This window comes from Eretmochelys imbricata, chromosome 1 (genome assembly GCF_965152235.1).
Source record: "Eretmochelys imbricata isolate rEreImb1 chromosome 1, rEreImb1.hap1, whole genome shotgun sequence".
Classification (NCBI taxonomy): Eukaryota; Metazoa; Chordata; order Testudines; family Cheloniidae; genus Eretmochelys; species Eretmochelys imbricata.
In genome coordinates, this window is record NC_135572.1 from 123,562,199 (window position 1) to 123,580,181 (window position 17,983).

Genomic DNA, 17,983 nt, shown 5'->3' on the forward strand with positions numbered 1-17,983 from the left:
AAAGAACAAAGGAAAAATACAGGCACTCTCTCTTCACATGGCTGTAGTGAGAGTGCACCTGGAATATTGAATTAATTCCTGGGCTCCGTATTACCCAAATGATACTACCAAACTGAAGGAAGTTCAAAGAGAAACAAACTGAAACAAGAGAGATTTGCTCAGGAGGAAACATTAAAAAGCAAATAAGTAGTGCTTGGCTAAACAATTTCTAAGGAGAGTGGTTGGGTATAATGCAGTTGGGCTGAGTTCCCTTCCCATCTTCAGCAGAGTACAACATGCTGAGTCAGTGTCCAAACTCATTCCCCCTATTAATCCCCCTCAGCTAATTAACTTCATTAATAACTTAAAAAATAATAATACAGCTGAAGCCTCAGCCAAAACTTCCTTCCTGAACTTGGCTGATCCGAGCTTTTCCTTCAAAATTTCCTCTGTCTTAGTTCCTTCTCTCTTGAGAGATTCTCCCATGCTCATACATCCAAACTGGATTTAATGAGCCACAGTGACTCAGCAGGAATCATTCAGTATTTACCTGCAGACTTTAGAAACCTGTTAACAAGGATGTTTAACAGCAAAGTCCTGCCACCCTGTTAAACGGGCCACAATAACAGTCTACACATCTAGGAAATGTGTTAGCTCCATGGAGAAGTAGAATTATTTAATACTGTATTCCTAGATTTTTAAGGTCAGATGGGACCACTCTGAAATACTGATGTAACTAGGAGTAATGGAAAATAATGAAGAATTATCAGGAAAAGCTTCCTACTAGCCCTCTAAAATGTCTTTTAAGGAATTGGTGAAGTTTGTTCACTTGGGACTATAAATTTAGACTGGATAAAACACTAGAAAATATATCATAGTGCCCAGTTCTGTATTTGCAGGAAAATGAACTATATCTCTAATGGTATGAAAGGTATCTGGAATAGTCTAACATTGAGTCTTACAGATGTGAAGTGTATCATACAGAAAAATCAATCTTCAGCATCAGATCAATAGATGGTGTAAATCAACCTAGTTCCAATTGAAGTCAATGAAGCTATGGCAATTTATACTAGCTGATGATCTGGCCCACAAACTTGAACCACCAAACAAGATTCATGGTTAATAGCTTCTGAAAGTATTTATTTTACTTCTATCTGACAAGCGTCCTTCTGAATAGCACATGTAGGTATTCATTCATTCCTCCTTAGTGCCACTAACCTGCACTTAAACATTGAGAAGGGGGATGACCAGAGGCTATGATCCTACAGAAATACAAAAAGTAGGGAGCAGAAGCCAGATTTTTAGCTGTGAATTAATTCCTCATCAGTAACAGTCTTGCCATTCCTTTCATAAATACAGTTCCAATAAAATACTACTAGCCAAATTCCACTCTCAGTCACACCAGTTCAAAGCCAGGTAGATCAAAGCACACTATGGAACTTTTAGTGTATGGCAGCAGGGTCCACACAGACAATTAGTGCACAGCATGCTCTGCAAGGTAGATTTATACCCCGGCTTGCAGTGCACTAACTATTCATCTAGACAAGCTCTGAGACACAGCAGCGGCAGCAGCTAGGTTCTGGGTGCATCCTGTCAAAACCTGTATCCTACCACTCAGGGGAAGAGTGATTCTGCCGCGCCTTGAGGGTTTCTCATTGAGTTTGAAATGTTATCATTAGTAGGGCTGGTCAAAAATTTTGCATCAAAACTGTTTTTCAATGGAAAATTTAGTGTTTGGGTAAATTAAATTTCCCACGACAAATGTAAGCTTTCCATGGAAAATTTTGACTTTTTGTTAAAAAAGGGAACACCTGAAAACTTTTCAGTTTTCAGCTACAAAATTGTCACTTGGAAAAGGTGCCTCATGGAGATTGGAGTTCAGGAGCTCCATGCCCCCATTTTGCTCTATGGACCAGTATCTACAGCTGGACTCCACCTCCTGTGGATGGACTCTCATGAAGTGCCATGATGGCACAGCAAGAAGGGGGAATGTGGTCACCACGAGGATGAAATCCAACTGGGGAAATTTTTCTGTTTCTCATTTTTTTCCAAAAAGTCAAAGTTCTTGATGGAAAAGCTAAATCCTAAAAGGACAATCTGAATGTCTGCAAATGTGCACAGAGCAATCCAAAATAAGCCCATCATTTCTACATCACCCTATTTTGTACAAGTACCCGTTTATAATTTCTTAAAAGTATACTAGCAATCACTGTGTATCACCCTCCCTGCATAAGACCGTAAATAGTCTAAAAAGGTCCTGAAACTTAAAATTTGTGACATAGATCTGATTTGCATTATGTCCTTCTGAAACTCATGATCAGAAAATGTGGATGTTAGGGCCTAAAGGGATAGTTTGGGTCAAATTCTCCTAACAGCATATTTGTGGATTTGTCAGAAATTTGCAGCTCTCTCATCAGCATTACCAATGTCTCAGCTCTGGATTCTGCCACATGCAGGCTTGGTAGCTTTCACAGAACCAGCACAAGGGAAAGCAGCAGGGATGGGGAGATAGAGGAAAAAAACAAAAAAGAAAAAAAGAACAGAAATTATGGGAAGAAGTTTCCTGTATTCTCTGCTCCAAATATGCAAGTTAAGTGGTAAAAAATAAACCCAGTATGGTATTCTGGCTAAATCACATGTAATTTAATCTTTAAGTGGGCTTGATTTTTAGTCCTTCATCTCCCAATTCCCATCAATCCCTTCCCATCATCACCTTAAAGACTGGAGGAACTTGAAAACATATTAAATGGTAAAATGCAATAAGTGCCAGTTTTAGTCCCTTGAACGCCTTCTGACCACCTTAAATTAAGTATAGAGTAGCTCAAATTGTGAAATACTTCTTTTACAGTAACTCCTTATATTTTTTGTCACAACAGCCAGATTATGATACTCTTGTTTAGCCTGAAGAGAACCTTGCTCCACAAGTAATCCTACTCACTTGAGTGGGACCCAGTTTATGGAGCAAATTGCTACTCAGTATGAGCAACGGTATCAGACTATGGCCCAGTGATACGAGGGATGTTCATTATAATATACAAATAACAATAGAAACAATCATTCTAAAATATGTTTAACAAACTACTGAAAAATTCATTTCAATATTAGTAGAAGGTTTCAGACAAAATATTAGGGGTGGTCCACTAGGAAATGCCAAGTCTTTGATTCAACCATTGCCTCCATTGTCCTCCTTCATCTTGCTCCATTTCTAATATGTCTTTCTACTTTCTGTATCATCAAAGTAAAAAAACATTCAACTCCCAGTCTGTGTACTATTCACTGTAATTGAAATAAGAAAGTAGATCTATTTTATTCCCCCTTCCCAGATTTTATCTTCAGAGATACTCTATGGCCACTAGGTCCAGTTGACCTTCACCAAAAAAAAAAGTGGACTAATACATTCTTTCCTTAACTTCCCTTAGACAACATCTAACTTGTCATTAAATTCTTTAACTCAAACTTTTTCATTCTCTGAACTAGATTTTAATACAGATTGTCTCAATGACCTCCTTCTTCCACTCACCATTACCTCCCTCCCTCATTCAAGATGGCATAACATTCTTAAGGTAGCTACAGCAATTGGTTACCTGGAAAGTAAATTAAAAGTATTTGAGCCAAACATCCTCTGCTGATGTAAATCAGTGTTGCTCCAATGACTTCAGCGTAGCTACACCAACCCAGACTGACACCAGCTTAAGGTCTGACCCTCTATGTATCTTACCTTTGTTAATGTAACACAGAAGCTGGAAATGAATAAAAGAAACCTCTATCATGTGACCAGCAAATGGTCCACTGACCACAATTTGAGAACCACTGGTCTAACTTCTCAGTCATTTGTGTTTCTCATAATGAAATGCTTAGAAGTGAATGTAGTGGGACTGATGCTTCATTACACCAGTTCTACATTAGTGTAACTTCACTGAATTCAATGGAGTTACACTGGCTTTATGCCAAATCTTCTAGACTGTGCCCAGGTACCAAGCTTCCTGTTAGAATTAACAAGCCAAAGTCTTGTCAACTGAAGTCAGGTGCACTTTCTGAAATCTTATCTTCAGATTCTCTATTCCCTGAGGAGCTCCACTTCCACCTGAATTGTATAGATCTGACAACTCTGCAGGCCCATGTTTGTGATGCTTGGCTAATCCCAACAATAAAGACATAAGTTGTTTTACTGCAGTAGGTCCACGTACTGCTTATCAACTCTCTTCTAACATCTTCAAATGTTAACTGAGCCTATTACTTAATATATTTTATATCAGGCTTCCGGATACATTTATTGAAGGGAAAATTAAACAGAAATTTAAAGTAACAAGTCTAAAAATGTACCTGAAAAATTCCATGAAAGAGAAGCCATAACCATGCTGTTCTGCAATTCCTGCACAAACAACATTTGCAGATGCTCCGATCAATGTCCCATTACCTGTAATTCAAAAAAAAATTAATGCCAGTTTATATTTGTCCTTTGCTTCTTACTCTTCCTTTGATTTGCCATTCAGTTAGTCTAGGTTGAAGACTTTAGATCTGCTAGTTTAGAAAAGAAAAATAAATTCTCTTGCATATACCTGAAAGGAAGCCATCTCAACAATAACTCACAGCCTATAAATAGCTTAATGCTTTCATAGATAAGCCTCACATCATCCTCAGATTCCCAGCAAACAAAGAGAATGGGAATGAAACATAACACTATGTAGTCAAAATTACACCCATGACCTGTATTCAGAGAAACTTTCTGATTATTGGTTTTATAAACAGAGAGGTGCCATCAAGATAAAATGAAGACAAAGAGGAAAGGAAGCACATTTCTGCAACAATATGTTGAACTATTGATTGAGGGTACTAATAAAATGGATGCATTTCTTCTGTGTATACATGAGATTGGCAAATTAATCTCTTATATTTACATCTCTTTTTTACACATACATAAAACTAGTGATTTAAAAAAAAACTGAAATAAGGTGTAGGCTGATAGGAACAGATGTTGTTCATAGTGTCTCTACTAAGGTGGAATTTCAGTACCAAGGAAGTGCAGTTTATAAATAGTGAACTGCAAATGTCCTGACTCTTTAAAACCCCGGGACCAGATCATCAGCTTGTGTAAACCAGTACAGCTTCAATAGTCAGTGGTATACCAATTTGTATCTCTCCCCCAAGAGATACCAAAGTATTTGTGCTGTATTTTTAAAATGTGTGTATCTTTGAGGGGGAAGTACACACTGGATCTTGTTCCTCTGCAATTCTTTCAATTGACCTTCAAGCTGACTTTCTGCCATTCCATTTCTAATCACTCCATTTCATATAAATAAATGAAGTATTCAGGTATCCAAACAGTCCAATTCATTATCCAAAGCTTTAGGTTGGGAAGACCCGCTTGAACTTGATAAAAGTTTTGTAGCTGACTCTACCAATCATAACTGGTGTCCTTTGCCAATAAATCTGGCCTGGAGCATTGCTGGGGAAAATTACAATACTTTCAGCATTCTCTTCTCTAAATGATATTTTTAGCAAAAGGGGCAGCCTTCTAAAAGAGGGCTTTTTCCAAGTATAGTATCGCAACTCATCTGTTGTGTCCAATGTTACTATGTTAGGAATCCATTGTTCTAAGCATGTATTTTTCCTGTGCTTCCTCTAGCATAAGATCATTCTTACATTTTGATCCTGCTACTCATTGCTGTACTGATATTTTACTGCTCTGACTTTGAGAGAACTAGATCAGAAGGTAATTAATGCTGAGGTTAATTGTTTTGACTTAGTAAGTATTCTGGGTCCCCCAGAGCTCAGCTTATGAAAGAACAGAGCTGGGGAAAGGCAGTCACATGATTTTCCAAAAATTCTTATGCTGTGTCTGGAGATTGCAGTGACTAAGCCGGCAAACCTTCTATCATGAATAATTATTTTGTTCACATAGCTTTCCACATGCCAAAGTGCTCAGGAACAACACCACATATAGTCTAAAACACAATACAGTAAAACACCCTCCTCACATTCAAGCAAAACAAACCTGTGGGGTTCAGGTACGGGAAAAGAATGGAGGAGTATGAGTGTGTCAAGGTAAAAAATATGGGGCCAAGAGGGATTCTACTAAAAATAACCTTGGGGGAAGACTTATCCTTTTTCTTTTAAAGAAGATAAGAAATGGATTGGAATAGGTAATAAACAAATTACAATTAACAAAATATTAAGAGATTTAGCAACTAAATGACCAAATTATTCAGTATGCCAGCTTGGCCTGATTCCCTGCTATGCTACTCCAGTTTTACACCAACAATGGAGTTCTAGCAGAATAAGACAAGAAGAAAACAGTGGTTACAGGCAATGAGGAACACAGGGTGAACAGAATAAGATCGTACTCTAGCCACCAAGCTAGCATGTTGCTGCTGCATCCTGAAGAAGCTACAAGTGATGGGGATTCACTGCTAAGAGCCTCAGGATCACTCTCTAGATAGTTATATAGTCTTAATCATGATACTATCTAAGTACCTCACAAACATTAATGGATTTTATCTTCTCAACAACTGTGCAAGGTAGGAAACTGTATAGATGGGGAAACTGAGGCACAAACTAGATTAAATGTCTTGTCCAAAGTCCTATAGCATGTCTTTGGTTAAGCCAGGAACTGAAACCAGGTCTTCTAATTCCAGTCCAGCTTCCTTCTATGTTAGAACCATTCTTCCTACTCTGGGCCCTGCACTGCTGTTGTACATTCATCATGGGGTTAACAAGGATTCAACCTGTGCAAAATAGTGCAATTAGAAAAAACACTTTCAAACCTATCCCAGTGCATGGCTTCAAACAGAAAGAAGATAATCCAAAGTCACAATTTGGTGATTCTGCAAAAATGCAAACAAACTTTCTTTGCACCTAGAAAGTAAAAATTTTTCCCAAGTCTGTATATGCTTCTACAGCTCCACCATCTTTTATCTCTTTTTCATTTAAACTGAATTATTTCCTTGCTACTGCCCCCCTAGATTGTGTTTTTCTATTTTTTAATTATCACATTTTTCCTATGAGTATATTTCCCTCTTTCACTTGGGATTGCTTTTCTTTCATAAAAAATGTTATAGTTCCATACTGGTTTTCTCTGCTCCTACACCATGAAGGAACAACCTTGAAAAACAGGTTTCAGAGTAGCAGCCATGTTGGTCTGTATTCGCAAAAAGAAAAGGAGTACTTGTGGCACTTTAGAGACTAACAAATGTATTTGAACATAAGCTTTCATGAGCTACAGCTCACTTCATCGGATGCATTCAGTGGAAAGCTTATGCTCAAATAAATTTGTTAGTCTCTAAGGTGCCACAAGTACTCCTTTTCTTTTTGAAAAACAATAAGTAGACATACCTTCTTTGTTATACCTCCTTTACAATCCCTTAATTTCTCTCCATTTCCCACATTTGCTGCTCTCAGTGACAAAAGATATGCTCTAGTTCAAATGGAATTATTTCTAGGAAGTCCTGCAGTCTGTGTTATACAAGAGTCAGACTAGATGATCACAGTGGTCCTTTCTGGCTGTAGAATTTCCAAATCTCTAATAGTTTCATGGAGAAAAATAAGCTAAGCTGTTCACGCCACTATTAAGGCCTTGATCCTGCAAAGGAATCCATATGGGGAAGGCCATTATGCCCACCAGGAGTTCCACTGATGTTACTGGGACTGCCTGGAAGTGCAAGCACACACCCACCTGGATCCTTTCAGAGTATCAGGGCCTGAAGTTATAACACCATGGAGTATTCTACTTGTGGCACCACGACTGATTTGCTTCACTGCCTCTCTCCTCCAAAAAATGGCTCACATATTACTTCGGGGTAGAGAGAAAAGCTAAATGACAGTGCAGCAGGACAAAAAAATTGGTACCAAACCTTCAGAAATTTATCCCCAACCCAAGAAGTATCTGTTATTTGAGGGCCTCCATCAACTTCACAGATAATTTCCTCACTCCATCTCTGCCTCTAAATGCATTAAGAAATATTTATTTAGAGTTATTAAACCAAACTTGTGTCTTACATGTGTACTGGTACAAGATGACACAAGAAGGGCAAGACACAAGAAATAGATCCGAAAGCAAATAGAGAGGAAAGGAATCAGGTGGGGAAGCTTAAAGAATTTCTAATTCCAAAAGAATTCAAACTAATCACTAGTCTTTTGTCCCCAAACACTTTCACGAGAGATTTCTGCTTTGATTTCAGCATATTTCTTTGCCAAATACCACCATCAAAAAGACAACAAAAACAATGCTACTGTAACATGATGAATCTACATCTTCCTTCAGATTAAGGAAACAGGACTGATAATATCTTCGTGTTTCTGCCTTTGCAATGAATTTATTTCTCAAAGTGGGTTTAAGCTGGGGGGGAATCATCCTAAATGTTATCTGAAAGTAGGAAGGTTATTTTCATTTGTTTGGCTTGGGGTTAGTTTTTTTTTTATTATCATGGTTCTCGTGTTTATGTGGTTTAATTAGATTTTGTCTTAGTTGATTTCAGGAATTAAATTGAAATCAACAATAAGGACAACCTTTTGTTTCCTCTCCTTTTAATTTCTATCTTTGTAGTAGGCTAGGTATTTAGTAGTGAAAAAGCAATTTTGCAACCAAAGAATCATAGAAAATTCAGGATTAGACTAATGTACATGAAAACCCATACACATGTCCAGTTCATTCAGGTTGATGTTTTAGTAAACAAGGATTAAGTATTTCCTAGGAGTCCATAAAATCACTGCATGACTATTAAAGAATAGCAAGTGCTAAATGGTATAGCATAAACTTTTACTTATTTCTGTTACTTATTTGCTTATTCACAATGTTATACAAAGACATCATGTCAGAAAGCAACAATGCAACAGCCACTATTCTTATGGTTTTCTTGATTTAATGACATCTATCATAATCTGTTCATAATTAACATAAGGGCAATGGTTTTGTAAAAAAAGATTAATTACCATGTGATAAGTATAGTGTTTCTCATTGTCTGGCTATACCAAAAGGAGGACAGGAGACACTTGATATGGATTTAATCAGGCCACAACTTGATTATTAGATGTCTGGGACTACCCGGCAGATAAAAGTGTACATTTCAGGCAACTCCATGTTCATTCAAATAACTACCCGGAGTTTCCATCAGCCACCCTTCATTTTCCATCCAGGTCCCCAGCCATCCCATGGCTTAGACCTTACCATCCACCCACCCTTGTTGGAGGGTTAAGGTGGGCTAATAGAAAGGGTGGTTGGCTCCCTGCCATACCAATCATAGGAGCCCCAACCCTACCCTACCCCAATTCCATTCCATTAACCAACACCTCCTTTTTAAGTCCTTTACCAGGCCATTTATCTGGTCACTGGATGCCTTCCCTATGGAGTACCTGCACTGGACATCCACCACAAGGAGGTGCCAGCAATTAGCTTGGCTGCCTTTTGTTGCCTGGAGAAAGGACATCTAATGCCAGGGCTTGCACCTTTTTAAACCTTCCACCCTTACATTCCCAAGGGATGAGTCAGCATCACCAAGCTGACCCCCACCCACCTTTTTGCAGCAGTTTCTGATCTCCTCCCATAAAACACTACTGCCTTCCTCCAGCAAGCCTGGACAACATCACCCCTGAAATTCAGGTGTAGTGCGGTCATTTAAATGATTTGTAAGCTCTTTGGGGCGGGGACTAGAATTGTTTGTATATTGCCTATCACAAGGCTTTTATTCTTGATTGGGACACTTAGGCACTAGTGAACTTCAAATAATAGCTAATAAACATTACATTTAAAAGGACCTCCTTACTTTTATGCTAAAAATATTGCCCCAAATTTCCTCCCAAACATTCACAGGGGGGTACAGTTCAAAACATACAAAACCTAAAATAAATAGGCCAGAAATTTAGATTTCTGTAAATTCAGGTAACTGTAAAAACATTCAACCTAGGCTTTATCCATAACTCTAAGAGACAAAGGAAGTTTATAAAATAACTGACCTGGAAAAACGCAGACTTCAGTAAAGCAAATACATCTATCATTCTATTGCTCAAAAACCTTTCAGAGATTCTAGCCAAAGGCCAACTATAAACTCATATAATTCAAGTGAATATTGAAGCTAATAGACCCAGCACAATCTGGATTAAGGCTAGGACATGAAATTGAAAAAGCTTTAGTGGCACTGATGGATGATCTCCTGCTGTCAATGGATAGTGTGTACAAATTTGTTTTTATCCTCTTGGACCTACCTACAGTATTTGACATTGTCAGACATGGGATACTAATGTACCCCTTTAGAGCAGTGGCTGAGAGAATGTGTTAAAATGGCTTAAGACCTTCCTGGAGGGTCACACCCAAAGAATAGTGATGGAAAACTGTACCTCCACCACTAGATATTTCTCTAGCAGAGTCCCACAAAGATTGATTCTTTCCAGCCCTATTCAACATATATATTCAACCACTAGTTGATCTGGTTACATGGCATGGACTTAAGTGCCAACAATATGCAGATGACCTCTCCCTCACCACATATGACTATACCACTAGCACCAAGATGGCCAAGTGACTGGATGAGATCAGCTCACAGACTGAAGCTGAATTTAAGCAAGACAGAGGTTATGCCGGGGAAGAGAGAGGAAAGAACTTTGATGTGTTTGCAGTCACAGTGCAGTCTCCTCTGGTTGAAGGTGAAGACCCAAAATTGGTCGATTTGGTCTGTAATTTAGGAACACTCCTGAATTCCTCACTGATACTAAGCTCTCATACAGCAGCATTGCAAGTCATGCTTTTTACCATCTCCAGTTGGCTAGGAGATTCCATCTCATTCTGCTGGACCTGGCCTCAGTTATAAATGTCTTTGTTTCCTCTCAGCTGGACTACAGAAGTGTTATATATCTGGTCACGAAGCCATCAACCCAGTAGAAATTCCAACTAATAAAGAATGCAGCAGGGCATCAGAACTGTCCTCCACTATTGACACCGGCTTTCCATAGAATATTGAGTCAAGTTCAAAGTCTTGGTCATTATCTTCAAGGCACTCCATGGACCAGGCCCAGAATATGTAAAATGTTGCGTAAAGCTCTGGGATGAAGATCGTGATTGACAATTCCACTCCTCAGTCGCAATGGGACTTTCTACCACAATGATAAAGCTTATCTGTGCATGAGACAGAGCCATTTCATGGGCTAGTTTGAGATTGTGGAATGAACTCCCACAGAAACTAAGGGCCATTACAAACCCAAACAACTTCCTCTCCACGTGCAAGGTGTGCTACAACCTTGCCTTCTCTAATATAAATATATGGCAGCATGTACATTAAAACAGAGACAAAATCCTACCAAATCAAAACCCTATACTGCACCCATTCTTCTTCCCCTTGGGAGAAGATGAGAGAGAGAGAATTAACCACACATTACAGATGTTAGTCACATCTCTTAATGTACTGCAGGAAGGAGTTCAGATAGTACGGCAATACGGGCCATATAAGAACCTACAAAAAATAAAATAGAATCAACTCATTTTACTGTAGAACTGCTATAGTTTTGTGCAGTCATTATGCAGAAACAAGGGGAAAGTTCTTTGCAGGATACTTGTTGAGGAAAGATGATGATAAATCTGATATTTCCAATCTATTTTTCAAGGCACTTAAGGTCTTCAAATGTCAGTTCTGTCTGTGTGTTCTGATTAATATTCCTACAAGGAATGTAAAAGCCTGGATTAGCCCAAGTATAAGAAAAGAAATTGACAGTTTTGGCCAAGGATAAAACAATTAAGAATGATTCAGAAACAAAAGCCACATATTTAAATGAAATTCTAAGTATGCCCAGCCTTTGCTTTCTTCTTCACAGCCAACTGAGAATTAGTACATCTGGGAGGTTTACCAGATGTGTGGTTTGGCAGGCCAGATTGGGTAGGTCCATTGGCTAGATGTTGGTTCAATTCATGTGACAAGAGGGTGGGGCATTTGCTTATATTATCTAAACAAAATTCTCATTTAATAAATTCTGGTTCAGGCTTCCCACTCACTTTCAAAGCAAAATATTCTCTGTGTACCTCAGAAACAGGCAAAATGATGTGTACGGTTAAACAGCCATAATGCATTCAGTTTCCTACGTTGCAATAAACTGGTCTCACAAATCTGGCTACCAAAGTTAACATTAAATTAAGATTCTTATTAGCCCTAGAACAGATAGCCATCACATAGTTTAGCTAACTTTCTATGTTTCACAAAAGACCAATTCAAATTTGCCTCTTTAAGCAGAATCAGTTGACATGCATCTATGAAACGACATTCCTGATCTTGTATACTTTTATTTTTATAGTTTGTGTGTGTAAAAAATTAAAAAATCACCAGCAATTTTTTTTTTTACAATAAAGAGCTGGAGGGGCATGAAAAATTAAATCATCAACTAATTGTTCGGCAAATAACCAGCAGCCAGTGGGGAAAAAAATCATATTTGTACATGACTATATCTGACTTCAACTAAGCCTGGCTCTGGAATCTTAGAAGAGCTTAATTTAAATTAGGTAGGTCTCTTTCTGTGCTCTTACCCCAACTTGCTACTTCTGTGTACAAACCCAAGATAAGCATTACAGGTTACAGCACATGGATATGAATTACTATAAGAGATTTCAGTCATGAAAACGAAACATTTTCCTCTAACCTGACATCTTTTGGGTAACATGTTTCTGCATCAAGGTCCTGAGTGGATTACATTTTTACCTGTGCATAGAGTCTACAGGAAAACATGCAGATAAACTAAATGTTTTAGCTAACTTTCCCAAACTGCATTACATTACATGCAGTCTAGGGGCCTGATTCTGAAACACTTATGCACTTAGCAGCAGTCTCACTATTTCCATGAGGCTACCTTGTGTAAGTAAGTATTGCAGGACTCAACCTTAATTGTTGGGGGGAAATCAGCAATCAAAATTTCTGCTATGAAAGAAAAGGTGTAGTTCTGTTGTTTTACAAGCTTGAGCTTGAGGGACACAAGGCATGCTGTGGCAGATCCTTTGTGCATTACTTTACTATCTCCCGCTGTGAACAAACCAGCCAGTATCTCTCTCTAATGTAAACATCTATAACATCGTGATATGAAATCTGAGACAACAACAAAAGACATCTCTCAGAAAAGGCAGCTTACATAGTACTGAAATAGAAATGGAGCACTATCAATGGGGATAATATCAATAGTCTACTCCGGGGGTAGGCAAATTCAGCATGTGCGTGCAGAGCGGCCTCCAACCCCACTCCCCAGCTGGTGCACAGAAGCAGGGCAAGCCTCAGACCCTGCTCCCCAGCAGGAGCTCAAGGGCCAGAATAAACTGGCTGGAGGTAGTTTGCCCACCCCTGGTCCACTCCCTGGCATTTTATCCGTTTATGCACCTGAAATGAAGGCTCATTCCACTGAAAGCCTTTAATATTGTACGCCACTAACATTTTACACATTTTTTGTTGTTCCTTATTCTATTCAAAAGCTGGGACATCAGACAACCAAACTTAGAAAGCAGGACTTTCAACATGATCCTCGAATCAGCCATGGTTCAGGTTCCTTGTTTGAAATGCTTCTGTAACTCCTGCTGTCACGATCAACATGCCGGCTGTGACCCCTCTACGATTGAACCCTTGTGGTATGTTCCATATTATGCATGAATAGTCTCAATAGCATAGTAGTAAAATGATTCTAAAAACAATGCCTTTCCATACTGGTCAGTGAAACTATGCTAGAACCCTGATAGCACTGTTGCTGTGACCATGATTCAATCACCACATGAATAGAGTTTTTCCTGTTTCTTCTCCCTCCACTGATTTTCAAATATTCCTACCAACAGCACCAGCTGTCAGTGACTTTCCAAAACAGGGGCTAGATCTAGGAAAAGGCTAGCTCAGCTGAGTGAGGAATCTGGAAAGATTTAGTGTTTTCTGCTGCAATAGAATTTAAAAGCATGATATTACTTCCCCTTCTGCTCTGGCTAGAAGTCCCCAGTACATTCAAGCTGAATGTACTTGCCAGTTTTCTATTGTAGATCAGTTCACTCTGTCTTGTATTGGTGACCCACTGAAATAAGAATGTGTTTAAATACAATAATCTGAAATATGGACAGTACAAGCTTCAAGCAAAGGACATGCTGAAATTCATGACAAATAAATGTACTAAGTAAATAAATACAATTAAATAAACCTACACTTGTGTTTTAGGAATCCAAAATGCCAGCTGTGCTGTCCTTCTCCAATCATTAGCCTATTACTAATTTGCAAAACTTGCATAGCAAATAGCTGCTTTCCACAAAGAGAAAATCATTAGTACAAGTAAAGGTACTGCAGTACTTACTTTAATTTCATCCACAGTGTAAATAGCATCAAATTAGTGTTAGATTTTATGTAGATTCTTTACTAAAGCAATTCAGAACATAATTTGATTTCGGAGCTGAACCATTAAACTATTCTTCCTTTCTTTATATCATGACATAGGACCCTTTTAAAAACACAAGATGCACAATGCAGTAAATATGAAACCTCATGGATATAGAACAAGTAGAATATTGCCCTTCATCCTATCCACACATTGTTGATACTGCCTCTCTAGATAGTTGACAGTCAGGGCAATTTTTAAAAAATTGCAACAACTTTTCAAATATTTGTCCCTCAACCTGAAATATACTTATATAGAATCATCTTAAAACTATGGTGTTGTATTTGGGATTGGTGAAGAGTATTTTAAAAGTTCTTTGTTGCAACTGTCTTTAACTAATATGGTGTGCAGTTTTAGAAATTACAAGCACTGTCCAGTTCAAGGTCGCAATTCCAATTTTGAAATTCCTCACGGATTGATTTTAGCCACCTGACAGAACCCCTCTCTCTTAGTGGCCACGGCTTGCAATGACAGCAAACTTCCACTGTTGCCATGACACTGACATTAATAATAGGCTGCTTCTGAGTGCAGAAGAAGTGACTTTTATAGTAGATGCACCAAGATTGTGGAATTCACACTCTTAAGTGACACGACTCTTCAAAAACACATACACAAAGGCACCAAGCACCCATGCTCTCTCACACACCAGCCTGTAAACAAGGCAACCTATTTCTCCTACAAGCTGAGAAAGGAGAAGGAGAAATTGTTGTTATTTCTATTGTTAAATGTTTTGGAGACTCTCAGATACTAAAGTAAGGGACAATATAAAAATCTACAGACGTTAGGAAGAAAAAACTTTCATCTGTATGTTGTTCTTTGAAAACAGAAAATTATTATTCCGTTGGGGGAATATTTTCATGTTATTTTCTACTTTACTTTTCTTTGTGGACTAATCAAAGGTTCTGGTGTGTGGGATTTAATTTATGGGAAATGTCTTCTGTTTTTGATTTTTCCTTTCATCCTTAATTAATAGATCAGTTTTTGATAGGGTTTTTAATTTAAAAAATTAATTTCTGCATTTAAAATGACAATGTAATTGTCATTAAATACCACAGATTTTGTCATTGGTTACTCAGAATTTTATTTATAAAAATCTTTTCAGTTTCCCTTCAAGTAATTCAATCTTCAGTTACGATCATGTGAAAGATTTAGTAATGTTACCCAAGCAGCTAGCCAAAGTTCTGGGCCTTGCAGGTGCTGCAGCTGGAAGTAGAAATTGACAAGAGACAACACAGTCTGGTATTTTCTTTAATGTAATCTTGTGTATTTACAAGGAACGTACAAGGTCATGTTTCTTAGAACCTAGGAGGAATAAAATTGCAGGAGACAGTTCCTTTATTTGCTGTTCAAGCCAGCAGCATGTATTCAAAAAGCATTTTCTCTTAGTTTTATCTTGGGGCCACATTACTGTGCTTCCAGGCTGCCTCGGCTTAACTTTCTCTCTCTGCTTCTGTCTTGCTCCTGTCCCTGTGTTTTCACTGTGTTAAGGGCTCCTGGGTACCTAAACTACAACCTTCTGTCAGAAATTTACTAATTAGAAGAGAGGGACCATTTTTGTTGAGTTATTAGGGATTCTGCTAGGAAAAATAGAAACACTGAGGTATGTGTACATGCATCTGAAGAAGTGGTTTTTTTACCCATGAAAGCTTAAGCCCAAATAAACCTGTTAGTCTTTAAGGTGCCACCAGACTCCTTGTTTTTATGTCTACACTACAATTAAAAACTCATGGCTAACCTGTGCCAGCTGACTCAGGGTCACAGGGCTCAGGCTAAGGGGCTGTTTAATTGCTGTGTAGATGTTTGGGCTCAGGCTGGAGCCTGGGCTCTAGAACCCTGGAGGTGGGAGGGTCCAGGGCTTAGGCTGCAGCCCGAATCCTAATGTCTACACTGCAATTAAACAACCCCTTAGCCCAAGTCCTGCAAGCCTAAGTCAGCTGACATGGGCCAGCTGTGGGTGTCTAATTGCAGTGTAGACATACCCTAAATGACCCAAGCTTGAATCTCCAAAGAAAGGTAATGTCAAGGAAACCCAATAGTCTCTCAGACAGGACTTTGCAGCTATGAAGGACTTTTTAAGTACCACATTTGATCTTCTATCTTACGATACACGTGAACTCTCTAAAGATGTGGGAGAAATTAAAGCACATTTGATCTTTTTCGAGAAAAAATACAGAAAACAGCCATAGAACTGAAGGAGGTTAAAATGGAGGGTGCTTTCTTAAGGCAAAGACTAACCAGTCTTGAGGAGACACAAGAAATCTTAAAAAGAAAAGGAGTACTTGAGGCACCTTAGAGACTAACAAATTTATTTGAGCATAAGCTTTCGTGAACTACAGCTCACTTCATCGGATGCATTCAGTGGAAAATACAGTGGGGAGATTTATATACATAGAGAACATGAAACAATGGGTGTTACCATACACACTGTAATGAGAGTGATCACTTAAGGTGAGCTATTACCAGCAGGATAGCGGGGGGGAGAAAACCTTTTGTAGTGATAATCAAGGTGGGCCATTTCCAGCAGTTGACAAGAATGTCTGAGGAACAGTGCAGGGTGGAGGGGGGGAATAAACATGGGGAAATAGTTTTGCTTTGTGTAATGACCCATCCACTCCCAGTCTTTATTCAAGCCTAAGTTAATTGTATCCAGTTTGCAAATTAATTCCAATTTGAAAACAGATCACAAAGGAATACTTTGTGGTTTGTAGGCATCCCTGAAGGGCTGGAAGGAAAAATCATGATTAGCTTTCTCCAGAACACACTCTCTGAGGTACTGGGATTGGATCCCAGTTTGCTTCCCCGGGAGATTGAAAGGGTTTATTGAGTGGCAGGGGACAGAAGGAGAGAGTACAATAGCCCCAGACCTGTCATCTTTCAATTGCTAAGATGTAATAACAAAGTTATGTCTGCTACTAGGTAAAAAAGGAATGCTTATGAATAATGATTTTACATTTTCTTTGTTTTTAGACTTCTCTCTAAATTTAAGCAAGAAGAGAGCAGCATTTAATGGCATCAAAGCAGCTCTCAGAGGATCAGATATTAAATACAGCCTCAGATATCCTGCCATTTTCATAATGAAGATAACAGATTCTGTGAAATACTTCAATATTCCATTGGATGCTTGGCAAGCAGTATTGGATTTGAGACCAGATCTCACAAAGGGAGATCTGCAGAAGAGAAGAATGAGGGGAGATTTAATAGCTGCTTTCAACTACCTGAAAGGGGGTTCCAAAGAGGATGGATCTAGACTGGTCTCAGTGATGGCAGATGACAGAACAAGGAGTAATGGTCTCAAGTTGCAGTGGGGGAGGTTTAGGTTGGATATTAGGAAAAACTTTTTCACTAGGAGGGTGGTGAAGCACTGGAATGGGTTACCTAGGGAGGTGGTGGAATCTCCATCCTTAGAGATTTTTAAGGTCAGGCTTGACAAAGCTCTGTCTGGGATGATTTAGTTGGGGATTGGTCCTGCTTTGAGCAGGAGGTTGGACTAGATGACCTCCTGAGGTCCCTTCCAACCCTGATATTCTATGATTCTAAGGGTAACAGTCGGATTCTCTCAAAAAGGAAAAGTAAATGGAGAGTATAGCCCTGAAGAAAAGGAACCTGTGATGGGGAAAGCCAAGCAATATTTGACATATCT

General features: G+C 38.7%; 1 protein-coding gene across 1 annotated transcript in view; it reads right to left on the reverse strand.

Moving 5' to 3' along the window:
• OCA2 (OCA2 melanosomal transmembrane protein) overlaps nucleotides 1-17,983 on the reverse strand; it is a 286,600-nt gene that overhangs the window by 49,691 nt on the left and 218,926 nt on the right. Inside the window, exon 22 of the mRNA XM_077807125.1 lies at nucleotides 4,303-4,396. Coding sequence (XP_077663251.1) covers nucleotides 4,303-4,396 — 94 coding nt within the window. The remainder of the gene's footprint in view (nucleotides 1-4,302; nucleotides 4,397-17,983) is intronic.